We start from the raw sequence: 26,085 nt of genomic DNA on the forward strand, positions 1-26,085 counted from the left end.
CACTGGGCTCAAAACTACTTTAAAAAAAAAATGCTGGCATCCCAACCAAAATTGTATATTCAGCTTCTAACTAACCATCTCTACTTGAATAGTCGACTTGAGGATATTCTACAAAAGCAAACTTGATACACTGCCCCCTCCCCGAATGGACCAACTGTCATCCCCCCAACTCCCTCTATCAGGTCTCTATCACTGGTACCACCACCTCAGGTGTTTAAGAATATGAGAGGTATCTGGGGAAACTGGTGGAGTTTTTGGATAGACTGAGAATGCATTATTCTCCCACTTAAAAATTCACTATGAAACACAGTGCAGGAACTAATTATTAGACTCCAGAAATGAAAGATGCCTGCAATTTCCCTCTTCCATCAGAAATGTCTCTCAAGAAGGAAAGGTTTCATGTAAACAAAACAAAAAACATCACATAAATAAGAAGCCAAAAAGTTTAATGTTATTGAATAACGAAAGTTCATTCGGGGCTTACACAGATCATAAGAATAGATTATAACAGCTAGCTGAGAGATCAATAGCTTATTAGAAGGAAAGGAGAAAGCAGTTTATTTTTTCAATGTAGAAAAAGAAAATCTAATTGCTACAGATGTTTTGTAAAATTCCCAAAACAAAGTCTAGCCAAGTTTATTGTTTAGTGGATTTTTTCTTTTTTCAAGGGATGAAAAATGAGATTCAATGTGTATACTATTGGTTACAACTAATACAACAGCTTGAAAAAATCATAAGACAGAAGCATAAATATAATATAAAAAGACAAGATTTTAAAATTGTACTGTAGGAATATTAACTATAATAAGTGGAAGAGATACATTAAAACCAGCAGGGTATTACACTAGTTCAAAACAAAACTCATAAGGCAGACCAAAACTGATGCTAGTTAAGGAAAGTGGTCTGTTTTTAGGAAGTGTATCCAGACAGACACCACCACAAAGAAATGCCAACAGTAATTATGTGGTCCCCTCTTGTTACTCAGTGAAGTGTCAAAGGTAGAGTGACTAGGTCAACAGCCTAAGCTTTCTCCAAGGATTTGTAGTATTCCATTAGCACAGTCCAGGCTTTGGGAGCCATGAAACCTTCTGGAGGCTTCTGGCCTTCTCGAGCAAGTTTGCGCATTCGTGTGCCTGAAATAAATTCATAGTCTTCATGGCTGAAAGAAAAAAAAGAAAGAAAAGAAAATGATTTCCCACTTTTAGAATCTTAGTGACAGTGAAACTTTAAAAAGTTTTTGTTCTTCTGTTCACGGTAGGTAAGTTTAATGGGAAAAAAGTCTGGATAAAACATAGTACTTATAAAATGAATGACTGATCTGATTTCAGATTTGCCATTGAACAAAAAACACCATGCTATTAAACATTACCCATTTTTGGAACTAGGAAACAAATTTTAATTGAAATTTTTACTAAGATCATTGTATATTCATGTGCAATCGTAAGAAATAATACAGTGAGCGCTCATGTACCCTTTACCCAATTTCCCCAATGGCAGCATCTTGCAAAACTGTAGCCTAGTATCACAATCAGATTATCAGTATGGACACAACCTACCAACCTGATTCAGATTTCCCTAGTTCTACCCGTGCTCTGTGTATTTAGTTCTATACAATTTTATCACCTATGTAGGTTCATGTATCCACATAGTCAAGACACATTAACAGTTCCAAAACCATGACCATCCCTTGGCTTGCCCCTTTACAGCCATACCCACCTGTCCCCCTTACTTCCTCCTCCCCAGCCCATGCCAACTACTAATTTAGAAGTAGAAATTTACAAAAACAAGAAAGTATTAAATCCAATTTAACTACCACAGATTGAAAACTTTTTAGGAAGTCTGAATCTGAAAGGTCAAATGCATAACAAGGCATTAAGAGAAAAACTGTCATCATTTTACAGCAAAAGCAAGTTAAGTAACAGAGTAATTGATACTATTCCACTGATAAGATACCATAAAAATGATGTTCGTTTTTTCATCGTCTTATATTCAAAAACACACAAAGGCCTAAGAACTGAGCACCTATGGCTACAGTCTACTACGTAGTCTACTAGGAATTTCACCCTCTTCCCTCAAACAAGGAGAACCAACCTACATAGCAGACCAGGACCCATCAAGAGCTCTAGATCACTTAGGGCACCAGATCACTTAGGGCACCAGATCACAGGCTGTGTTTACTCCCAGTTAGGAGCTGTATGCTCCCTCGCCACTTCATTATTTGTGGCATTAACCTGGGGATCATAGATCATAAACTGCCCCATGCTTCTAGTGGGTCGCCAAGTATGTGTTTTTAACTAATAATCACATTGCCAGGAATCTACACTAAGGAATTAACCACATGCACACAAATGTTATGCATAAAGGTAGCTAGCTGAACATTGTTTTGGGATGGTAAAATATTATAAATGACCTGAAGGCTGAAGGTTCTAAATAAATTATGGTACAGCACTGAGTAAAATAATCAGGACACAAAGCTGTATGTGTAATACAAATGCGATTTTGTTAAAATACAGAGTGTGTGGAAAGAAGACTATAAAGAAATATACCCAAATATTAATAATGGTTATTTCTATACAGAATTATCACAAATGCTTTTAATTTTGCTCATGTTTTCTGTGCCTTTCTACAATGATTTTTATCAATTATCAATATTAAAATCAAATAAAATATCAAATATCAATCATTTTTATAAGTAAAAGTTTATTTTAAAAAATATCTACCCAAAGTGAGTTTAAATAATTTTCAGAAATTTAACCTTAGGGGCACCTGGGTGGCTCAGTGGGTTAAAGCCTCTGCCTTCAGCTCAGGTCATGATCCCAGGGTCCTGGGATGGAGCCCCACATCCGGCTCTCTGCTCAGCAGGGAGCCTGCTTCCTCCTCTCTCTCTCTCTCTGCCTCTCTGACTACTTGTGATCTCTGTCTGTCAAGTGGATGAATAAAATCTTAAAAAAAAAAAAGAAATTTAACCTTAACTTGAAACCTCAAATAATTATTTGGCATACTGCCCTGAGGAGCAAATAAATAAGATGCTGCTACAGTATTACGCTTCCTATTCTGGTCTCAAGGTAGTTATAATGGCTATTAATTCATACTTACACAGCAGCATTAATTAACAGTCAAGAGTATATCTGGGGGCACCTGGGTGGCTCAGTGAGTTAAAGCCTCTGCCTTTGGCTCAGGTCATGATCTCAGGTCCTGGGATCGAGCCCCACATTGGGCTCTCTACTTGGCAGGGAGCCTGCTTCCTCCCCTCTCTCTCTGCCTGCATCTCTGCCTACTTGTGATCTCTGTCAAATAAATAAATAAAATCTTCAAAAAAAAAAAGTATATCTGAATGGTGCTAGAGACACAGAAATATTTATGAACCAGTGATCGGGTACTTTATTAACTTTCCTATCAGGAACTCAGTAAATATTTGGTAAAATATAAAAGAATGAAAAGGTATTTGTATGTACAAATTCTACTAGTTCAATGTAGAACCACATATAGTCTTAATGAGTCACTACTCTTCATCTTCTGGCAATAAAGGGGGAATACAGGGTTTTTTATTGCTGTGGTGAATTCAAGCTACTTGTACATTCCCTTTTATCTAAATATAGATTACTCACACTAGAGATTTCTACGTGACCTTCATAACGATCTCTTCCATAATCATCTTCCGATGTCTTCTGATCTTGCTTACTTCTACTTTAGGCAGGGGAACCCACATACCACCTTCCTAACCTGGTTCATTTAATCTATTTAGGAGCCCTCAGACAGTGGGCTCCAGACCAAGAAAGATCAAGTTTTGTGACCTCCTCATGATCCAAACCAGGAACCGGTTTCTGGTTTCTCTTTCTGCTTTTCTGATTTTGTCTGTGTGCTTAATGACCCCATTGCTCATGTGGCTTCTAAACCTTGCAACTGGTGGTATGACCACCAGGCTCTGTGTACCTCTTTCACCCGGTCTGGCCCTATGCCTGACCTCAACTGTTAGTTCCTAAGATCAACACGACTCTTTCCTTAATCAAGTTCTTCCTCTTCAATTAGCTGTTGGCCCCACTCCGCAGGGAGATACCCACACTTTAGTAAATGCCCCAACCCACTTTGAAACATATCTAAAAATTTTATTCTGGAATAATAAGGAGGATAATGGAGGATAGCAATACAAAATGGTGTGACTCATTTCATCAGTCACAGGACAATCACTTCTTACTGTTAAGCAGAAAAGTACTACTCAAATTCAGGCATGCAACATCTTCCCCTCGTCACCCTGCCTGCTTCCTATTCCCTCAACTACCAAAAAGACAGGAAGATATACATACGTATTCAGCTCAACATTTCAACAGCTCTCATCTGCTCTCATCTCTTTTAAATGTCTATAAATTCTCAGTGATGATCAATAAAAGTGAAAGGTTAACAGATATTCCTTAAAAGATGAATCCAAATAGTTTCAATCTAGGGGCTATCTCTCATCTGTTCTCTCATCTGTTCAAGGTGCAAGACAAGTCAGATCTTCTAGAACACAGGGGCCCATGCAGATGGCTGATTACCACAGTTGACACAGGAAATAAGCCAACATCTTTCTCTTACACAAATGACAACCTAAAGGAAGAAAAAGAAATTGACTGTATGTGAGATGGGCCTAGAAAAGAAGCAAGACTGTGAGAGGAGATTTCAAAACATTCAGTAAGGATGGGCTTAGAAACAATCTATAAATTTATCAACACTAAAATGAAAACTGAGTTGGAGAAACCAGGTAAGCTCTCCAAAGAAAGGCGACTTAGTAAAAGGAAAAGCATTTGTCAAAGGAGTAGAAGGAAAACCAAGACGATATGGAAGTCACAGAATAAGAGAAATTCTAAAGTGTTAAGGCCATAGAGAGGCTAAGAAAAATGACCATGAGGAAAGAAACCCCACTGGATTAACAAATCAGAATTTTTTTCTTAACTGAGGAGTTTTAGTAGATGGTGAAGAAAAGAGACAGAGTAGTAAACTGGCAGAGAGACAGAGTGGAAAAAAGATGAGATTTTTTTTAAAGGAAAAGGAAGGTCTTAGCAAGCACTAACTCCATAGGTGGAAAAAAATAAATGGCAAGACTGAGAAAAGGGAGGAGGATGAAAGAGAGGATGAAAGGGAGGAGAGAAATGAAAGATGGAGAAGGAAGTCTGGCATGAAGGACATAGGAAGGGGGGCTTGGACAAGGAGGAGCATCGGGGAAATAAGAAACAGTGACGATACGGGGTTAGAAAAAGACGAGGCAAGTTAATGCAGGATGGTCTCAACCTTTTCAATAAAGATGTGAAGCCTGTCTTCGAGAGTAAGAAGAAGCTATGTGGGAATGGATATTCATAATAGAATCCATTAGCACCGCTGATTTTGTCTCCAAACCAGCCAGGTTACTGCTGAGGGCAGAACCAGAGGGGAAGCCAAGAAGGTAGAGCGGTCCAGAGAGCTATCCAACTGTATCTAAACATCCTCACTCCAACCCAATGTAAAATCAGTTCATTTAACTCCGGAGGTTCACTGATCGGCACCCTAAATAATCTTCGCTCAGGAAAATTAGGACCCTAGAGCTTTATGGCCACATTAATTTTAAAGTCTGATTTCAAGAAAGGAAACCTTGAGTCCCATGCACCAAGTGCTGGTTCTTGAAGGCAAAGAGAAAGATGTGAGAGCACGGCTGTGGGATGACTCTGTCCTGACTATCTGATGAAAGGAAAAAAGCCAGACCAATTACAGCCCTTTCTCTTCCCCATGATGCCAAACTGTCTGGAATCCAGAAGTTTGCTTGCATTCCTTCTGAAATTGCATTTTAAAACCAAGGTCCCTGGGTACCTCTTTTCCTGTCGCTATTTCACACTCCATCTGCCCTGCATGCCACAAACATTTCTTCATCACATGAAATGGGAGTTTCTGTTCCCACATGGTGGCGGTTCCACTCCACCCTGGCTACAGAAAACACATTTATTTTCCTCTGCCTCATACTTGTACTGTCACAGAAGGGTTTTACTTTTTATCAGAAGTCAGGTGCCAGGGCCTGGTGCAAGAGTCACATGACCCATGATTGAATTTTGCACAGTTCATCTTTAATTGGGCATCACCTTACAGAAATAATTAAAACAAGTGAAAATTCAGACATGTGGGGAATAGTCTAAAATTAGCTCTCCATTTTACCTGTGAGTAATCAGCAATCTGCCAGAAGCAGAGAAGGCTACTAAATAAATGACCCCGGGGCTTTCACTACAAAGCAATTCTAATAAGCCATCTAATTACACTAGTTAACCAATCTCCCATGGCACCTGAAAAAAGAAAACACAAATATTTTGGATTTTTTTTCCTTCTCAAAACCACTTGGTCACAGATTCTTACAATCCACAGCTCTTCAAGAAAGAAAGGGGCTCAAGTGGCAGGGAGGGGGGAAAGCACGCCATCGAGCAAGCTACAAGGGACCCTGTGGGATGCACCAGCATCTTGTCCCATGTGGGATGTACTGACTACATGTGGCCAGCATCTTGACTAACTCCAAACTACAATGACTCTTGGCCACTTGTTGAGGATCTTAAATCTTTACAAGCATCTGCTGTCTCTTAGTCCACATCTGCAGCCATCAGAGCCACCAGCACGAGCTGCTCAAATGGACAAGAGCTGGGGTCAGCAGATGGCCCATCAGTGTATCTTTTGAAGGTTCATATTCAATTAGATCAGCTCATTAAAAAATGCTAACTGGACAATAAGCAATCAGAGAAACAAAGGTGAATTTCTTCTCTGATAGAAAAATTATAGTAGTAACTTGTAAGTGAATCTAAGAACTATTTTGGTTCTAATTAACTCTTCGTCCAACTTGAAAGCAGCTCATATATAATACTGTGTAGATCAAAACACTAAGAATTCTTAGGCATGAGGTCAAGAGTCATCTCTTCAAAACCAGATAAAAAGTTACTTACGGCTTTCTTTCTAGGAAGTGAAAAGCACCAGCTAGCATAATACATGAAAAATTTAACAATTTTTAGTTTCAAACAAAAAACCAACTGAAATACACACAAAAAATGTAATTATCTGGAACCTACTTACCAAAATCCTTAATTCATCATGCTTTCCTCCCAGCATCCCAATCTTATAAGTAAAAGCTAGAGAACAGCTCCTGTTAGACATTTAATCAAATAACGAATTTCCAGGACTGTCCTAAAGAGCGTATTGAAGTCAACTCAATTTTCGTCACCAAAGAGGGACATGAACCCTCTAATCTACCACAGTGTAGATGAACGGAAGTCTTTAACTGAGTGCCAACGGACAGGTTTCAAAAGGACCCAAAAATACCTTAATGGACAAAATGGGGCTTCTGTGCTTTCAACCAAGAATAAGAGCATCACCATTTTCAACTGCTTCTGAAAGAAGTCTCTGATTACTCAATAGTGGATTCCAATTCTCAAAAAGCTAAACTCACACACCCTCAGACGGCCATCATCCACATCAAACTGCCTGGTGTGAGGTCCATGGCTGAACTCTGGCAGTAGGAAAACTTCCTCTCAGCACAATGCCCTCCCTTCTTCTGAACAGCACACTGATGTTCCTGGGTCCTTCCAGTATACAGCCTACTCAGTTGTAGGGTATAGACAGAGAATATATTTTCAAAGGGTTTTTCAAAATTAATGACCCAAACATCTTATACATGCATGAGTTAACCAGAAAACTAGGTAAACCCAGGACACTGCTAGGTAACAAGGACATTGCTTTGACCATATCAAATAATTTCCTTCATATTTGTCACCAGGATCTCTTTGTCTTGTGATTTGTTTTCTACTTTTGAGCACATGTGACTATCCCCATTTATTTAGAAGCCAGGACTTCTATTACTCTCAAAACATGCAGATCAGCTCCAAATATGAAAGTACAAAGTCTGGAGAGATTTTTAAAAAAGGGGGGAAAAAGAGCATATTTTGGACTTGTCACTAATGATGAAATAATTAAAAAGAACATAAGTATCCAAATACACCAATATTGTTACAAATCTGAGTCTCAACAGAGGTGATTCTGCAACCTCAGCTCCCCCTCCCCAAGGTAAGCATCCTAGAACACACTGGACCCCTCACTCAACCAACAAATTATCTGGCCCCAAATGTCAATAATGCCAAGATTAAGAAAGCTTGCTAGGGGGTGTGTTGTTAAGAAAGAAACTGATTTGATATTGCTATAATAAGGAAATCCCAGTCCTACCTCGAAAGGGGCAGAAAACATAAGAAAAGTGAGAAGATCCCAAAGTCACAGGAAAAAGAAAAGCAGATTGGGGAAAAAAAAAAATCACAACACCAAACATAACACTGGTGGCTCCTCCTGGAGCTGTGTGCAGGTAAGTGAGCTCAGGGACGACACAGCACCACCCTACACTCTGAGGGGAGATCACAGCCAGGTCTCAAACATGCAGCATTGGAAAATCCTGCTGTAGAAACACTGTACCCCGTGTGTGCTGGACAACAGGCACAAGAGGTGGGACCAGGTATGACAGGCAGATTCTACCTAAGGACACGTGTGAGCTGTGAGGAAGCCTGTGGGCCAGTCTTGCTCTGCAGCATGAAGTGGCCTCCAGGCCCCCCCACTCAGCCCTGCCCTGTGCACACAGCCACTGCAATGCGTGGCACAGTCTGGCACCAGAATGAACAAGGAGCCACCGCAATGTGTGCAAAGAGCTTCGAATTGTGTGAAAAGATGCTCATGAAAAGTAACTAATTAAAAGCAGGATAAAAAAATTCAACTGTGTTATAAACTCAACTATGTTAAATGCATGTACAGAAAAAGAATAAAATCAAAGCACAGAAAAAAAAATCAAAGTACAAAGGCATGAGTGTTATTTTTAAATTGTTAATATTGTTTTTTTTGCCTTTTAAATGCTTTTAAAAATTTTTTTTAAACATGTGTTTGTTTTCTTAGTTGGCTGACCACTGAGGGGACACATCCTATTCATTTGTTAACACCCAAAAATGCATCATAGGCAGAGTACCCCACTCACCCAGAAAGAAGCAACCTTCCAGGAACAAAGGTTTGAAAGAGTGAGCACACATGACCGAGGCCCATTTTCCTTCCACCAGGCTGCTTTCCTAAGCACTAAGGGAAGTATTTTCCTGAGAATTGTCCCATTTGCTCTTTCTACTTATTCTCTAGCACTTACAGTTATGTCCCTTTATCTCGTAAGAGCAGTCAAAGCTGGTCAGGGCTTTGGGGTAGAAAGAAGGAGCAGATCTTCGGCCTTTGGTTCAAGGTAACTTTGGTGTCCCTAGCATTAAAAATAATAAATCTTCCTCACATATAGTTTATTCTAGTACAGAAGAGTTCTAATTGGGACCCTTATATTGTTGGTTACCTTTCAATGCATAGCTCCCTTCCCTTGTCCCCACTTCTTCTTACCGATGTTACAACTGATTAAAAAGCCAGAACATGAGTACTACTGGGTTTTATAATGAAAATACCACACATTTCCTTAGGATATTCTACCTATTATTTTTAATATTAACTGTGAGAGAAAAAAGTTACTTTTACTTCTAGAAAACACAAGCTTCTTACTTCTCTAGAATGTTTTCCAAGGAGGGGTCTATGAAAGAATGAAGACAAATAATGTTACTACCACTATAAGTCATTTGCAATGAGCTACACTAATCAAATGATCTAAAATCGTGAAATTATCTGAGTGGGTCTAACCTAATTACTAGAACCTTTTGAAAGCAAAGACTTTTCTCAGCTGGTAACAGAAGGGAAAGTCAGGGAGATCTGAAGTATAAGAAGGATTCACTATGAAGAAGGTTCTATTGCTGGGATGGAGGTATCCACAGGAAAGAACATAGAATGGCTTCTAGGAGCAGAGAGCAATCCTTAGCCAATAGCCAGTAAGACGATGGGGAATCTCAGCCCCATAGCTGCAAGGAACTGAATTCTGCCAACAAGGGTCATCTTGGAAGTGGATTCTTTCCAGAACTTTCAGATAAGAGCCCAGCCCGGCTAGAAAACCCAATGTAGTCCACCCAGACTTCTGACCTAAAGAACTGTATGATAATAAGTAGTACCGTTGGAAGCCAGTAACTTTGTGGTCATGTGCTATGCAGCATTAGAAAGCTAACACAATTAGCAACTTGGAAACACCGAAGTGTAGCTTTAAGAGTCATCACATAGAAACCACTACAGATGATGAGCTTTCCTGTGGAAAGTATAGAAAAGGGAAGGCTATATCAAAAAGCCTTGAGAGATGCCTACAATTAGAGTATTTCTTAAAATGACAGCAATAATATATGAATTAAGATCTACACCAGCATTAAAACTATGAAAATACTCTATTGATAATGTGAAAATAACCAGATCACAAACACTTTCATCCACCTGTCCCTTCATTCACCCACTTCCATAAGGCCACTTTCACTCATGTAGTGCTTTTTATTGAGTCACTACTGCAATAATCTGAACCATAATTTTGCATTTTTCTACCCAAATACAGAGATCTATTGCATAAAGGAAAAACTTTACAAATAACTGAATTCTCTGTAAAAGTTTGTTTGTAATGTCTGAAAGAATGGGGTTGAATCTTGTAGTCCTAAAACTAAATTTCCTTGAATCACTATTACAGCAAATATAAACTTACTTAACTTCCTAAGTAAAAACAGATGATTTTTATCATAATTCCTATCAATATCTTGCTTGAAATCTTCATAAAGTTTGTTTTTTTTTCCTCCCTAAGCCTTGTCTTACACTAGTATTTAATTAAATCAAAACCTACAAAATCATTAATTACATAAAAACTGGCATTGAGACACGTCCATTAATCAAACATAAGACAACCTCATATGTGCATAATTAATAACTGTGTTTTCTCACTACATCAAAGACTATCGCCTTTCCATAAAATTTTAATCACTTTCCAACATAGTCCCATCAACTTAATTATATTTGAACACAAACATAAAAAACTAGAAAACTAAGGCAGTTTTAAGGCTTCCCAAGTTACAATTTATTAAGATTTGGTAACTCAAAAAAATTCCAAGAAAATGAGCCACTCATGCAACTAATTCATCACTGGAAAATCTTATGAGAACTGATGTAATTATTTAGCTTTTGAATGATTAAGAGAAAGACTTAAAGCAATACTACACAGATTTAACAAAACATGAAAGTTATCAAGGGCTTCCCACCCCATCAGTCAACTACACACAGATGGGTTGTGGATCCCTTGGGTGACAAGAGTCACCTGACCATGCGCGCGAAGAAACCTCGGTAATGAGACGGCAGAACGAGAAAGGTAAAAGAACAGCTCAGCTCTAGTTAGTTTTGTTTCCTTAACTCATCAGCATGGAAACTCACCTAAGTTTTAACTACTTAGCCACTGGCAGGATGATTCTATTTCTCTCTCCTCACTCTGTAACTAATCAGTACTTTCGGGAATGTTAACATCTTGTACACAAACTAATCTGCTACAAGCTGGATGAGAAGTAAAAGGTTTCCCAGCCCAGCCCACCTCTGACACTCTATGTGTTACAAATTCGTAGAAAGCGGGGCACCTGGGTGGCTCAGTTGGTGAAGCAGGTGCCTTGGGCTCAGGTCCTGATCCCAGGGTCCTGGGATTGAGCCCATATCAGGGTCCCTGCTCAGCGGAGAGCCTGCTTCTCCCTCTGCCTCGACCTGCTGTTCTGCCTACTTGTGCTCTCTATCTCTCTCTCTACCCAATTAATTAATTAATTTTTTTAAAAAATCTTCAAATTTGTAGAAAGCAATGCTACCCTCCATCAAGGGTTCTCGGCTGGGGAGCTTTCTAAAGAACTGCTGGTGTGTAGGCCTCTCCTCAGAATCAGTAAATTAGAATCCCTGATGGTGGCCCTACATAATTTTAATCACAAAAGGGCAGGACTGTTTTAGAAACTTATTTTTTTTTCACTCTCCTTAATATTTAATTTATAGTTTCAGTTTCAATCACCTATGGTGGAAATATAGTTCAAGGTTTTACTAAAATTGCTTTTATTTTTCTTAAAATTCTCTTGTTAAAGCTTCCAAAGCATCCCTTTAGAAGAAAAGGCCCATTTGCAACTCTCAGTACACCCCTCTTATAGTTGCATTGTTTTTAAGACAGTGAAATTGCACCATGTGTGTGCACTAAGTGTATATACACACACATACATACATATACACAAATGACATACCCAGACATATATGTTCTTAGAACAAAACAAAACACAACATGCCACGATTCAGAACTATTTCTACATGTTGGTGAACGCTGGTCTTTTAAAAAAGTAAAAATGGTCTGCATTATTGCCTTCTCTTGGTGTGGTTCAGAAGTATGCTGGAATGTGGGCCACATTGCTGATCTTCAGAAAATAAGAGGTTTGTCTTCAAGCCCCCACCTAGGCCACAGGTACAGTTAGGAGTTGCCTGTATCAGTTATATAAGCCTCTCCTGTTCACTGACTCCTAATCTGAGCTATAGTTCATCACTCTGAAAAGCCTGCTATCATCTAGCATTGTGCATTTGTTTTTCTCCAGAATTATTTAGACCATTAAATGGGAAGCCAATAAATCCCTTAAATGCCACTGTAAATGGTAGTATTTCTTTACCCAGACAATTTATCATATATCACAAAGAAATTCAATGACACCGAACTTTATATTGCTTTTAGAAACAAGAAAATGTTTTAATCTATGAAATGTTTCTTTTTCTTTCTTGTCCCCATCAACAAAATGGGCCACACCAAATGAGGACACGAGGTCAGGGTCAGCATTAGCCCTGAATACAGAATTAATTGTGAAGTATCACAGAGAAAGGATGAGGGTTCTCAGATTAAAGGGCTTTAGACCACAGCCAACTTTCAGTTCGCACCTGTCAGTAGAAGTAAATGTAAGAAAACATATATAAAAAATACCCGTTCTACTTGAACATGAATTGTAATTTGTGCTAAAAAAGTATGTATACTATATAAGGAAATGTAATGTGTACGAAATAAGCATTAATCAATAAAACATGTATCTGCTAAAGTGTAAAAATAATTAGGTGCTACAGATCATGGAAAGAAGTAAAGATTTTAGGCTAAGATGGAATCAGCTCCTCCACTGCCATCACTTTAGAGAAGAACCCAGGCCAGAGAGGCCCAGGACTCTCAAGTCACCAAGCAAGGACAGGGCTAGAACCCCCGACTTCCTATTCTAGGGCCTTCTACCACCACTCTAAATTTAGACTGATACTGTCTATGAAGATCAATACAGAAGGGCCATAAATACATGTTCAACACTACCAATAATCTGTACTAAAAGTTTGTTCATTTTTTGCCCCTCCTCTAAGATTTTTGAAGAAAGAAGTTGCACTCTTGGCGGTCAAGAGCACAGGCTTGGGAGACACGCTGCTTCGGTTCAACTGCCGGGTGCCATTTACTACTCTGTGGCTGTAGGCAAGTTATATGAACCCTGTATTCCTCAGCTTACTACTGATCTATAAAGCAGGGATAACAATACCATAGGATATTGTGGGGAATAATTAATTTAATACTCACAGAGCAATCAGGACAGTGCCTGTCCCATAGGGATTGTACAAATATTAAATTCTCTCTCACTTCTCTCTCTGCTTCTAACTGCTAGTATATTGAGAAGTTAGTTTCCTAGGTTTGGGCTTTCTCTGAAATGCGTACAACGAAGTCTGCCATCAGTCAAGTTATTGTAAAGCTGAGACAACATGCCCTAGGAGCAGCTTAGAACACAGGGCGTTCCCTAGATCTGTGAATATAAAACTTACTGTTCAGAGTCATAGTAGTCCATACGCTTCTTTTTCTTGTTGTAAGCTGCGACTCGAAAGGGAACTATTTCCAAGGTGATCAGGCCAGGGGCCATTGTCAGCACTTTGGCACCATGAGTTGGCTCATACAGATCCTTCCCTGTTTCTGGATGAGGCATGCCAGCAGGGTCCCGTCCAACAATGTAAAAATTGGCTCCTGCAACCATCCGTGCTCTGCAATGCCACTGGACCTGGAATAAAAGTTTTCATATTTGGTAACTCTGCTTTTAGGCCAGTACTTAGAAGTTGTAAATGGATAATAAATACACGGATACAGATGGCCCCAAACTTATAGTCCCCAGCTTTATGATGGTGCGAAAGTAATATACACATTCGGGAGAAACCATACCTCTAACTTGGAATTCTGGAGTTAGCTAGCAATATGCAGTAGAATCCTCTCTCATGATGCTGGGCAGGGGCAGTGAGCCACAGCTCCCAATCAGCCACACGATCACAAAGGTAAACAACCCACACACTGACAACCTTTCTGACCATTCTGTTTTTCATGTTCAGTATTGCAGTCAATGAATTATATGAAGTATTCGACATTTCATTATAAAACAGGCTCTTTGTTAGGTGATTTTTCCCAACTGTGCTAACATGAGTGTTCTGAACACATTTAAGGTAGGATAGGCTAAGCTGTGATGTGTGGTATGTTAGGTGTATTAATTGCATTTTGACTTAACAGTATTTTCAACTTATGATGGGTTTATCACGACATAACAGCATCATACATTGAGAAGGACCTGGAGTATTTATATAATGAATATCAGTAGGAAATTTCAACAAATTTAAATATGTCATCTTGGAAAGCCAGGAACAAAACTGGCAAGCCCTTCCCACTAAAATCTAAAATCATAAATGTGTATAGATGTTTATGCATATGTATTTATACATATTTTTTGCCTCTTAAGAGATATGTAAATGTACATGTATCTATATTTATGCTTGTACACAACCACAATATGTCCTTTATATATAGTTCAAAATCTAATCTCTTAGAAGTCAGGCGAGCAGTTTATCCTTTGAGGAAAGCAACTGGAAGGGGCTTCTAGGTTACTGGTAATGCTCTTTATTTCCCCCTAGCTTTACTGAGAATAACTGACAATAAAACAGTATATATCTAAAGCATACATGATGTGATAGTCATACATATTGTTAAATATTGACCACAATCAAGTTAATTAACACATCTATCACCTCACAGTTACCTTTGTGTGTATGTGTGAGCTGAGAACAATTAAGATCTACTCTCAGCAAATTTCAAGTACATAATATAGTATTATTAACTATAATCACTAAGCAGAACCTTCAATCCTCAGAACTTACTCATCTTGTAATTAAAAATTACCAACTTTGGAAATAAGAGCTTATATCTAATCCATTTTGATGTTAGCTCTCGGAGTCCCTGGTAAGGTTCTGTCTCACGACCCAGGATCCTGGTTGCTGGTCATTAGAGTACTTTCGCTGTAAGAAGTCCTTGAACCATACAAAAACTTGTAAGGTATACACTCTTCTCTGTTATATTAGAACAGGTTTAAAAAAAAAAAAAAAAGCTACCGGATGACAAGGATTTCAATTATATGAATCCTTACATACACACACTGGCGCTGAGAAAACCTGATAGCTAAGTGACTCATACCCCTGATACCAGGTAAGAGTAAAACCAGGTGTTGGCTGTGACTCCACGGCTACACAGCATCCAAAACGAGCTCGGAAGCAGAGACAGCCACACTCACAAGTGTAGAAAAATAAAAAATAATTCATTTAACACCCGCAACTGTAGAACTTTAGAAGTTAAAGTAGCTGTAAGAGAGCATCATTCTCCTTAACATACGAAGAAAATGATCACCCAAAGGTTAAGTGACTTGGCCAAGAAAATGCAGAGGAAACCCGGGTCTAGAAGTCTGGCCTCGGCTCCCTTTCAGCAGTAAGCTCCGCCACTCAAGTGACTTACACAACCATTCTGGCCTAGGTGAAAATAAGATATAAAGGATGACCACCCACACAAATGTTGTCATTTGTTCTCTCTTGGTAGTTCATCTTAGACCAAGATATATTTTTATTGACGTGGTTTAGAAAGTGCAATAACATAAGGACAATCCCAAACCCAACACTCAAACTGATCACCCTGAGGAGTTTCAGCTTTTTCAGTTGTTTCTACTGATTTTTACCTGTGTTTCTTTCTTTTTTTAAGATTTTATTTTGAAGTGTCTCTACACCCAGCATGGGGCTGTGATCGAGGGTTCTATGCTCCACTGACTGAGCCAGTCAGGCACGCCTGTGTTTCTAAATGGCATTTGTATACTGCTGATTTGACTATTTATATTTCCTACTATGATGATGCTTGACTCTTACTCCATCTTCCTCATTTCCTATCCTATTTATCCAATAAATACAGTGATATCACCACTGTTGGTGAAATCAACGTTCATCTGTAAAATTGGAAGTACAATTGTATTTATCTCATAAACTTTTTAAGAAAATTAATATATGAAACGTAAAGACTTAGAATAGTACTTGGTATAAAGTACACAATAAATGTTAGCCATTACCATCTTTATTTTATTCCCCTCCTTATACAACTGTTTGTTTTTCCTAGAGTTAATAATTGTCTTGACTTTTTTTTTCACTCACCTATTTTTCCATATACCCATATTTCTAAGGACTTTATACTACCTTTCTTACTGAGGACACAGTTTAATATAATCCCAGTATTCCTTGCAGTGTAGTCATGTGGCAGAGATTTGGCCGAAAAAAATGAGAGACCAAATGGTATGTGGCCAGTACCAAACTTGGAACATTCAAAAACCTCCTCAGCACTATCCTAGTTCTCTTCCCCCATATGCTAGCTAAATAAAGAGGACCCCAACGTCCTATCACTATGTGTTTTCCACTATGCAGCATTACTACTGTTTGCAACGAGCTGTAATAGTCCTATATGAACAAGATGGCAAAACACGATAATAAAAGACTTTTGTTCCTCATATATGACCCATCTTCCTCCAACCATTCTTAGATTCAGCACTTCATGAAAATTCTGGTCATTCCCCTCTGCCCCTTCACTGTAGACACACACAAGACCTTTGCTAGTTCCGACTCAGAATTTTTATCAAAGGGTCAAAATCAATCAATTAACTACTTGGCAATTTCACTTAAGTGGAAAATCATTTCAGCCTCATGCAAATTAGCCACTGCTTACAGATTAAATTAAAAAGGCAATTGAAGTTCTCTGATTTCAGGTAAACTTACTTTGTTCACTAAATATTTATATCTAGATAAGTAAATCATTCAAGTACCAAATGGTCAATGAACCAAGGATGTATGGCTTAATTTTAACATGTAAGGAAGCTCAGAACATTTAATCCAACCCTCTCTGCCCTTTTACAAGAAGAGGAAACCGAAGCCAGAAAAATTAGTACCTTACAGGATCACAAAGCAACTGGCAGTGGCCAGTTCTGATTTTGGCTTATAAAATATCCAGAAATTTAATTGCCTCTTTAATTTCTCCTAGATGTTAAATGAGTGAATTAAAGGTAAACATAACAAACACGGACAGAGTCAACATTCTCTTGCAAGTGACCAGATAATTTCAATTTGTATTTTAGGGACTGATTTCCCTGTGAGAATACTTTTAAAACTGTTAACAACCAGGAATAAACAAATCACATGTAACTCTTCCAAGAATGCCTGGTATGAATCAATTTACAACCCACTGAAAAGGTAATATGCTTTAATCGAAAGAATGCAAGTTAGCCCATAGCCATCCTGTATCTAGTTCAGGAAGACAGACCTAAAGCCTGCTTTTGCCCCTTCATGACAGAATGCCCTTAGTAAAGTTTGGACTTGAAATTGAACCCTCAGTTTCCAAAATTATAAAAATGAAAAAGATAATGTTTAACATATCAGATTGGTGGGAGGCTTGAAAACACTGAAGATACTCTTTGGCCCTCAACAAAGGACAGTCACAAACATTGCCACTGTTACTACTACTCTGTGAAATAGTCCATGACAATTTCAGTTGCATTTAATTACTTCCTAGCCAGTGTTTCCAAAGAAAATTCACTTGCTCTATGAAAAAGATGACACCCTGCCTAGAAGGTGGTCACTGAAACCCTGTGAGAGCTGCCTGTTTATCCCTCTAGCACAACTGACGTCAAGATGTATTATCTTTTTATGTGGCAAGCAGGTTTGGAATACTGAATGCACAGGAAGAAGGAATACAAGTGATGTCTACGGCTTTCCTGTAAAGTCTTCTAAGAACCATAAATGGCCAACCTAACATGTGACTTATTTTCTCCTTTACCTGCATCTGTGTGCCAATTAACAGATTGGCTTTTTTTCTGATTACAAAAGTAATTTAACTCCTACGTGGCGAACAGTGCTGGTTGCCTATACAACTGACTTTCCTTTGCCCCAATCTCTTTCTTGATGACAGAAACCTCAGTCTAGAGGGTGAAAGTGCCAGGTCCTTGTTTTTGCAGCCTTCCCTGCTGTACAGCCATACGGCCAGCCATACACTGTGGGCCTCTGAGCAAACAATAGGACGTCTGAGGAAATCTGCCAGAAGATTTCTGAAAAGCTTTTCCCTAATAGAATTCTCAACTCTCATTTATCTGAAAATGTCTTTACTTCACCTTTATTTTGCTTGAATATAAATTCTAGATTAACAGGCATTCTTTTTGTTAACGATATCACTCCACAGTTTCTTGTTCATATTGCTCCTGAGAAGTCAGCCATCGTTCCTACTATTTCCCTACTGTTCCCTCTTCCTCCCTCCCTCATCGTTTGGTTTTTCTTTTTCTTTTTTTTTTTTTTTTTTTGGAAGATTGTGTTTATTTATTTGAGAGAGAGAGAGAAAGTGTGCAAGAGGGGGTGGGTAGCAGACTCCCCAATGAGCGTGGAGCCAGACAAGGTGCTCAATCTCATGACCCTGAGATCATGACCAGAGCTGAAACCAAGAGTCGGACGCTTAACCACTTAACTCACTGAGCCACCCAGAAGCTTCCTTTTCAGGATCCTTTTTATATCATGAAATTTCAGCAGACTGCTTGTGCCTAAGTGTGGTTATCTTTGGATTTATTCTAAGATTTATTAGGCTTCTTGAATTTGTAGGTTGACATTTTCCACCAATTTTAAGAAAAATTTAACCATCATTGTTTCAAAAACCTTTTTTTGGCACATTTCTTTTTCTCTCTCCTCCTTTCATTACTCCAATTATACATATGCTAGGTAGCTTGATACTGCCCACAGCTCACTGAGGCTCTGCTCATTTCTCCCATCTATTTTCCTTTTCTTTTCAAGTAACTTTGATTGATCTGACTTCTCTTTCACTGACCTTTCCTTCTACCAACTCCAGTCTGCATTTACATCCATCCAACAGATGTTTTCATTTCAGATATACTTTTTTTAGTCCTTGACTTTCCATTTGATTCTTTTTTATATAGTTTCCATATTTTTGAGATTCTACATCCATAAGACCATATTTGCTTTTAAGAAGCTTTAATGCTATTAATTGCTAATTCCTACAACAGCATCATCTCGAGGTATGTGTCTAGGGACAGTTTTTATTCTGGATTATAGATCGCACCCTCCTGCTTCTTCATATTTGTAATTATTCGTTACTACATGCTGGACCTGTGCATGATTTCTTTTAAGTAGTCTGAATTGCATTATTTTCCTTTAGAGTGTCGATAGCTTCATTCTAGCTGGCAGCTAATTTACTGGCACCTCTCATTTTCTTTCATGATCTCAAGGTCAAGAGATCAAATCCCATGTTGGGCTGCATGGAGCCTGCTTGGGATTCTCTCTTTCCCTCTGCCTCTCCCTCCTCCCCTAACCCTTTACACACTCTCTGAAAGAAAGAACTGAGGATAATAAATAGAACAATTCTAAGTCTAGCTTAGGTGACCTATTTCTTTATATATTCACTCTGAAATTTACTTTTATATAAATGTAATAAATTTTATTAAAGTCAACATTCCATACAGCAAAAATCAAATACTCAGCTGGTTTATAAAAGAATTTAGGCATAGAAACTATTTTCTTACATAAATGTGCAAATTTTCCTTCCCAAACTATCAAAAGTGTACTTATTTCAATAGTACAAAAATTCTTTACAAAGTCAATCCATGACCTATTTTTGTTGGGTTAAAAAAAAAAATCTATATCTTCATTCACCTCACAAATTCCATGTTAAAATACTCCTCTCTCTTCTTTGCACAGTATCACATCTCTCTAATATTAATCTATTTTCCTGAAATTCCTAAATCATAATGGCCTGTCTCCTGATTCCTCACAGTAGGAATCATTTTAAACCCTTCAAGTGACTGGGAAAATCTAGAGAGGCAAATGAAAAAGGAGGTTCACCCTTCCCATCATTAGATTATGGGTTCCTATGGCTTTCGATCTTAATTGTGCCAACTAGTTCTAGTACCAATTTCTATTACTCTGTACGGGTACTGAACAGTATTCAACCCTCATGAGAGTCACACAGATGACATGCAATGCAAAAATTACAAATTCTACTTAGATATTTCATTCTCCAGCTTGCAGAAGAGAATTACAATTTGCAATTACCCTCATCACACAATCTTAGGAGTTGAAAGGGAGTTTAGACTGGAATCCAAATCCTTCATTCTGCAAATCAAGAAACTGAGATGTGATCTTCATTACAAGTTCTCCCAAAGATTCCATTTATGTGCAAGGAATCTCAACTGTCTGAGTCTTTGAAATAACACCACTCAAATGTAAGAGATGTATTTATCCACAACCATCAGCAACCAAACTGATTTTTTTTCCTCATAAATTATGTTTCCCTGGCTGAGCCCAGCTTTGCAAATTGGGAGGATTGAGGGGAAGGAGAGTAAATCCACCATGGTCCAGCCTCCCCATCTCACTCCTGCCTCTCAAGCCCAGGGGCCCCAAAATTTGCTTTTGATAAAACACAGAAGTGCTTGATTTGCTCTGCCTCTCCACCGTCTCACCAACTGCTATTTTAAGGAGCCAAAGGTGGTAAGGCATTGGAAAGCATTTCATGAAGTTCTTTACCAGGGTGAGAGAAGATCAACATAGGTACCAATTACTGAGCTCCTAATATGCTAGTCACTGTACAAAGTGTTCTATAAATATCATCTCATTTAATGTTTATAGCAAATTAATCAAAAGTTCCTATTCCTATTTCGCAAATAGGAAAAGTGAGACTTGGCACGTTTCAGTAACGTCTAAGGTGCAAAATGACAACTGAGAGAACGAGTATTATTCCTGGGTATCTCTAACCCCCAAACTCAGGCATACCTATTCTTACTGAGCCTCTTACACTGTGCCAGGCCCTAGAGCCAGATAGGACGTCAGGAGGACAAATCCTGGTTAGCACTACCCTTAGGGAAGGAACAGTACAGATTACCTAACTGCAAGAAAAACAGACTAACAGACGATACTGGAATGTGATGCTGCTTCACTAAGAAACAAGAACAGATGCTGAGCAGAAAATCTAGAGGAAAATCAGGAGGAAAAAAGGGCATTCTCCCCCATGAAAAGCATTCTAAAACACCTGTAAAATCTAATGTCTCTGAATTAAATTAGTAATTTCGGTTATCAAGAAACCGGATATAAGCTAAAAATATATAAAATATCAGACTATACAGATCCCCAAAGTTACTTTCAATATACACCAACAGACTCTAAATGTTTCTCAGACTCTAAATCCTCACGTACCCACAACTGTTTATTGAAAAACCTGAAATCCTATTTTTCCAGCTTTCTTGAGCTACAATTGACATAACATTGTGTAAGTTTAAGGCATACAGCAGGATCTATGTACATTTTGTGAACTTACCACGATTAGGTAACACATGCACCTAAAATTCAAAAACCTCCATGTACCTAGTTTTTAAAACTAATTTCGTAGCAAAACTGATCAAAATTGACATGAAGTTAGCTGTGGGCTTTACTGATCCCATTTGGTGTGAAAAATCATTCACTGTGCGACAGAAATATTAATGTGCTTTATATCCTAGGAGAACTAGGTAATATGTGACCCCAGAGATCCTAGTAAGAGCCTGTTTTGCACAACTCTAGAAACATGAATACGATAAATAAGACAAAACTATCAAACACTCCAAAGGAAATCAAAGTTTACAATTAAAACTAGGGAGTTAATGGCTCTTATAATCAGGCTTAAATCTCCAGAAGGAAATGTCTCTTTAGGTTGTTGGAACTCAGAAGTGCTTATGGGGAGGAACAGATTTATATCCAAACACACATCCTATTTAAGCCGCAGACACTGGTATAAAGCACAGACTAATTAAATAAATACACTGTCATCCAGAAGGCAGAATATTCCTACTGTCCCAGTGTTGGGCATCTGCTTATCTGCACAGAAACAGTTTCTATTAAGGAAATAAAGCATGGATAACTTTCATGGCAAAAAGGAATCCCTACGTCCAACCCCGTGTTTCCTCCAAAGTTCAACTCGTTATCCTTACTCAAATGTCTTAACCAAAGGATATAGCTGTTAGTGGCACACAGTCACATTCCAGAATGCATTGTACTTTCAGCACACTCACGCATTATTTATCCTCTACAAAAATGGACTTATTATTTTGTGAGACGGGACCACCACAATCTCCCACAATCAATGAATACATCACAAAAACAAAAATGTACACAGAGAACACATTTTTGGCATTAGAAAAATAACTTTCCCTATACATGCTGTCCCCCACCCACCCAATTTCTAAAATGGAATTTAGGAATCAAGCTATTAAATTTACAGACTGGAAAATCAGGGACATCCTGTTGATAACCAGACAGGCTCCACAGCTGCTCACTGCTCTGAAAAGCATTTGTGCTAGGGAAACAAATCTGGTACCAATGCCTTCTAAATGACCTACAGAAAATGATTAAAGGACAGTCACTGTTTTTATTATTATTAGTTGGCAAATAAGCATTACTGGCAGACGTTTTCCTGATGTCACTGGAAAAGCTACAAAAATGAATGTTTTTTTAATTACAAAAAAATTCTTCACTTAAGGCTGTGAATAAGCCAAATAAGTGAAACACTCAAGGGGGGCACTTGAGAAAGAGAAATGAATAGTTTTCACAAGCCACTCCATATAACCGTTTCTATCCTGCCAGGCCACAAATCAGTAAAACATTTAAGGGTTTAAAATACAGAGAGGTTTACTAGAACTTCTAGTTGGCTCTTTCGAAGTTCAGGAGTTAAAATCTGCCCTTTGCTCAGGTACCAGATCCAGAGCTTCCTGGCAAGAACCATACCTCTTCGCTCCTAACGGATACTCCAGATAGAGATCTACAAGCAGAGGCAACTTTAAGGTGCTTTCAGACCCTTCTAGAAAACCTGAGAGCTCTGTGCAGGCCCCTGACTCCTTTGCCCTCCCACCCACTGCTGACCACAGGCCCCTCAGAGACTTCCAGGTGGCAAGCAGCTCTGGAGAAATGAATGGCAGGCCATGGAATCAGACTGGCCTGAATTTCGGTCCCAGCTCTGCAGTCCTGCTAGTGAGGGCCTGACTCTCTGCTTGACCTAACTCTAATGAGACCCCTCCAAGCCCTCCAAACCTCCACCTTTAGTGTCCATCCGTGTAGAGCCTGTGTTACCCAATTTCAGCAAAACTCTTGTTGAGTCAAGTCAGCAGAAACTCTCTATCCCTGACATGTGATCAAATCCTTCTTCCCCACCACCCACCACGCCGGAAGTGATACTCGATCAGCTGGCATGCTTTCAGCAAGAAGAACCCTGCAAGGTCTGTTTAAGCACAATCAGCTCTTGCCTGTAACTTCTGATGTTTTTTTCTTGGTGATTTTTCAATCCCCTGAATACTGCCCCCCTAACACCCACTCTGCCCCTTGGCTATCAATCCCCACTCGTCTACATCTTATTTGGAATTGAGCCCAATTCTACACTGAGGTCTTTTTTCCCTCACTGCAATAGTTCCTGAATAAAATCCGCTTTTACTACTGTAACTACTGCCCAGTTCTGATGTTCTCTGATGGGCCACCATTGCTACTGGGCCTCTCGGAGCTTCAGCAACCTCCTCTGCAAAATGGGAATAAAGCTGTCTCACAGGGCTGTTGCAGGGATGAGGTGATACAATGAAGGCAGAACATCTATTCAGTGTGTGACAGACACATACCCATGTATGTGTCTGTGGTTATTTTCATTGTCTTTCTATTATTTATTTTCATGCTCTTTATATATTCTCTCAAACAGGGAAGGACATCCCAAATCAAAGGACACGTGCTTGGGCGGGAAGTCTGTGCCAGAGGAGGCCACCCCAGGCTCTTCTCCAAAGCTGGAATTCTGGGACTTCACACAGACCAAGAAGAGCCCTGAGGTGTGGGCAGTTCCCCTGAAGTAGGGACAGAACCCCAGGGGTGTTGAGAACTTGAAGGAAAGTTTTTTAGTAAAAGCAGTAGATATTCATCACCTTGTGCTGTCACCAACTAGGCAACCCATTAAATGATTTATATCACCCTACTCATCCCTCGTAACAACAACAAAAACACTGGCAGATGTCAGTAAGACCATGAGGCAGGTATCCCAAGAATACAAAGAGCAGGAATACAGACGAACCGAGAATATCACAACTCACCATTCCAGGCTGTCATAAAACACACGCTTGAAAGCCACTGTACCGAGGTTCCTTCTCTAACGAATGCCAGCCAGGGCCATCCTACCTCACCGCTGTGGAACTCCTCTAGGATATTTTAAAATTTGTTTCCAGTCTGTTTTCAAAACCTATGTGGCCACTTATTTTAAAACCTATTTTAATAATACACCACAAGAAACAAAAAAACATTCTGTGGAAGTTACAGTACACGGTCCTGCAATCAGATTATCAGTAGATGACCTGTGATCTGCAATAAGTTTTTTGTTTTTTTTTAGATTTTATTTATTTACTTACTTATCTGACACAGAGAGAGAGAGCAAGCGAGCACACAAGCAAGGGGAGCAGCAGGCAGAGGGAGAGGGAGAAGCAGGCTCCCCACTGAGCAGGAAGCCCAATGTGGACTCGATCCTAGGACTCTGGGATCATGACCTGAGCTGAAGGCAGTTGCCTAACCAACTGAGCCACCCAGGCTCAAACAAGTTTTTTATAGCTCTTACCTCAGTTTCCTCATCTATAAGCTGAGAATAATAATCATACCTACCCCTCTTAGTGTTATTGTGAGGATTAAGTTAGCTAATACAAGTAAAACCCTTGACATATTGCCAGGCAGATATAGTAAAAGCTCATTAAAAATGAGCTATTTTTATATTCTATTTCTCACTCACTATATACAAATATGACTCATTAACTGCTCCTCCATTTCCTCTTTAGTGAAACAATTCAATGAAAACATTTTTGAGGTTGGTTAAGAAATAGTAAATTATTAGAAAATGTGTGGCTAAATAGGCTAAAGGACCAAACTGGGTAAAATCAAAAAGATCATCAAGGGATGCCTGGGTGACGCAGCTGCTTCAACGTCAAACTCTTGGTTTCGGCTCAGGTTGTGATCTCAGGGTGGTGAGATATAGCCCTGGGTTGGGCTCTACGCTTGGAGTTGGCTTGTGACTCTCCTTCCTGGCCCCTCCCCCACTTACGAGCAATGCCCACTCTCTCCCTCTTTCAAATAAATAAATCAATCCCTTAAAAAAAAAAAAAGATAATCAAGTATAAGTGAGGAAATACTTATTTTCTCATTTGGGAGAGTAAAATGGTACAACCACATTAGAATTCATTGCCAGTATTTACTAAGCCAAGCATCGCCACCCCTCAGTATACAACAACACAAATGTCCACTGGAAGACATGCACTAACATCTTCACGCCAGCGCTATTCCTACTACCAAAGCACTGGAAACTGCCCACACACCCACCAACAGTATCGGGTGTAGTCACACAAGGACTACTGAGAATGACTGACTTACAACCAACTCTACACTACAAGAAGGCTGAGTTCCAGAAATACAATGTAAAGTGAAAGAAGCCAGACACAAAAAAGCATATACTGTAGGATTTCGGTTATAAAAAGGCTGGACTGGACACTGATGCAACACTCAGGTCACCCCCAGGAAGAGAGGACTATTCCCCAACATCTGGGAGAGCAGCCAGGACAGACTCCGCAGCTGTCAGCCCTCTTCAGAAATTGCCTCCGCAAAGAACAGTAGTGCCCAAGGGCATACCCCTTCCCTAGGCAGCCAAACACTGGTCGACACGGTGGCATAAATGCCTATCCCTTGTGCAACATGGAACATCTCTGAGGGCCTTTCCAGAACTCCACACAGGGTCAACTGAGGCTTCCACTA

The 26,085-nt window shown here is 39.2% G+C and overlaps 1 protein-coding gene across 3 annotated transcripts in view; it reads right to left on the reverse strand.

Annotated features, from left to right (window-relative positions):
- Positions 1 to 429: 429 nt before the first annotated feature.
- Positions 430 to 26,085, reverse strand: part of PAPSS1 (3'-phosphoadenosine 5'-phosphosulfate synthase 1) — a 105,318-nt gene continuing 79,662 nt past the window's right edge. For all 3 annotated transcript variants that reach the window (XM_047718162.1, XM_047718163.1, XM_047718160.1), the window contains 2 exons: positions 13,735 to 13,964; positions 430 to 1,159 (listed from right to left, as the gene is read on the reverse strand). In XM_047718162.1, coding sequence (XP_047574118.1) covers positions 1,021 to 1,159; positions 13,735 to 13,964 — 369 coding nt within the window. In that variant the 3' untranslated portion in view covers positions 430 to 1,020. The remainder of the gene's footprint in view (positions 1,160 to 13,734; positions 13,965 to 26,085) is intronic.

This window comes from Lutra lutra, chromosome 2, assembly GCF_902655055.1.
Source record: "Lutra lutra chromosome 2, mLutLut1.2, whole genome shotgun sequence".
In the NCBI taxonomy this organism is placed as follows: Eukaryota; Metazoa; Chordata; class Mammalia; order Carnivora; family Mustelidae; genus Lutra; species Lutra lutra.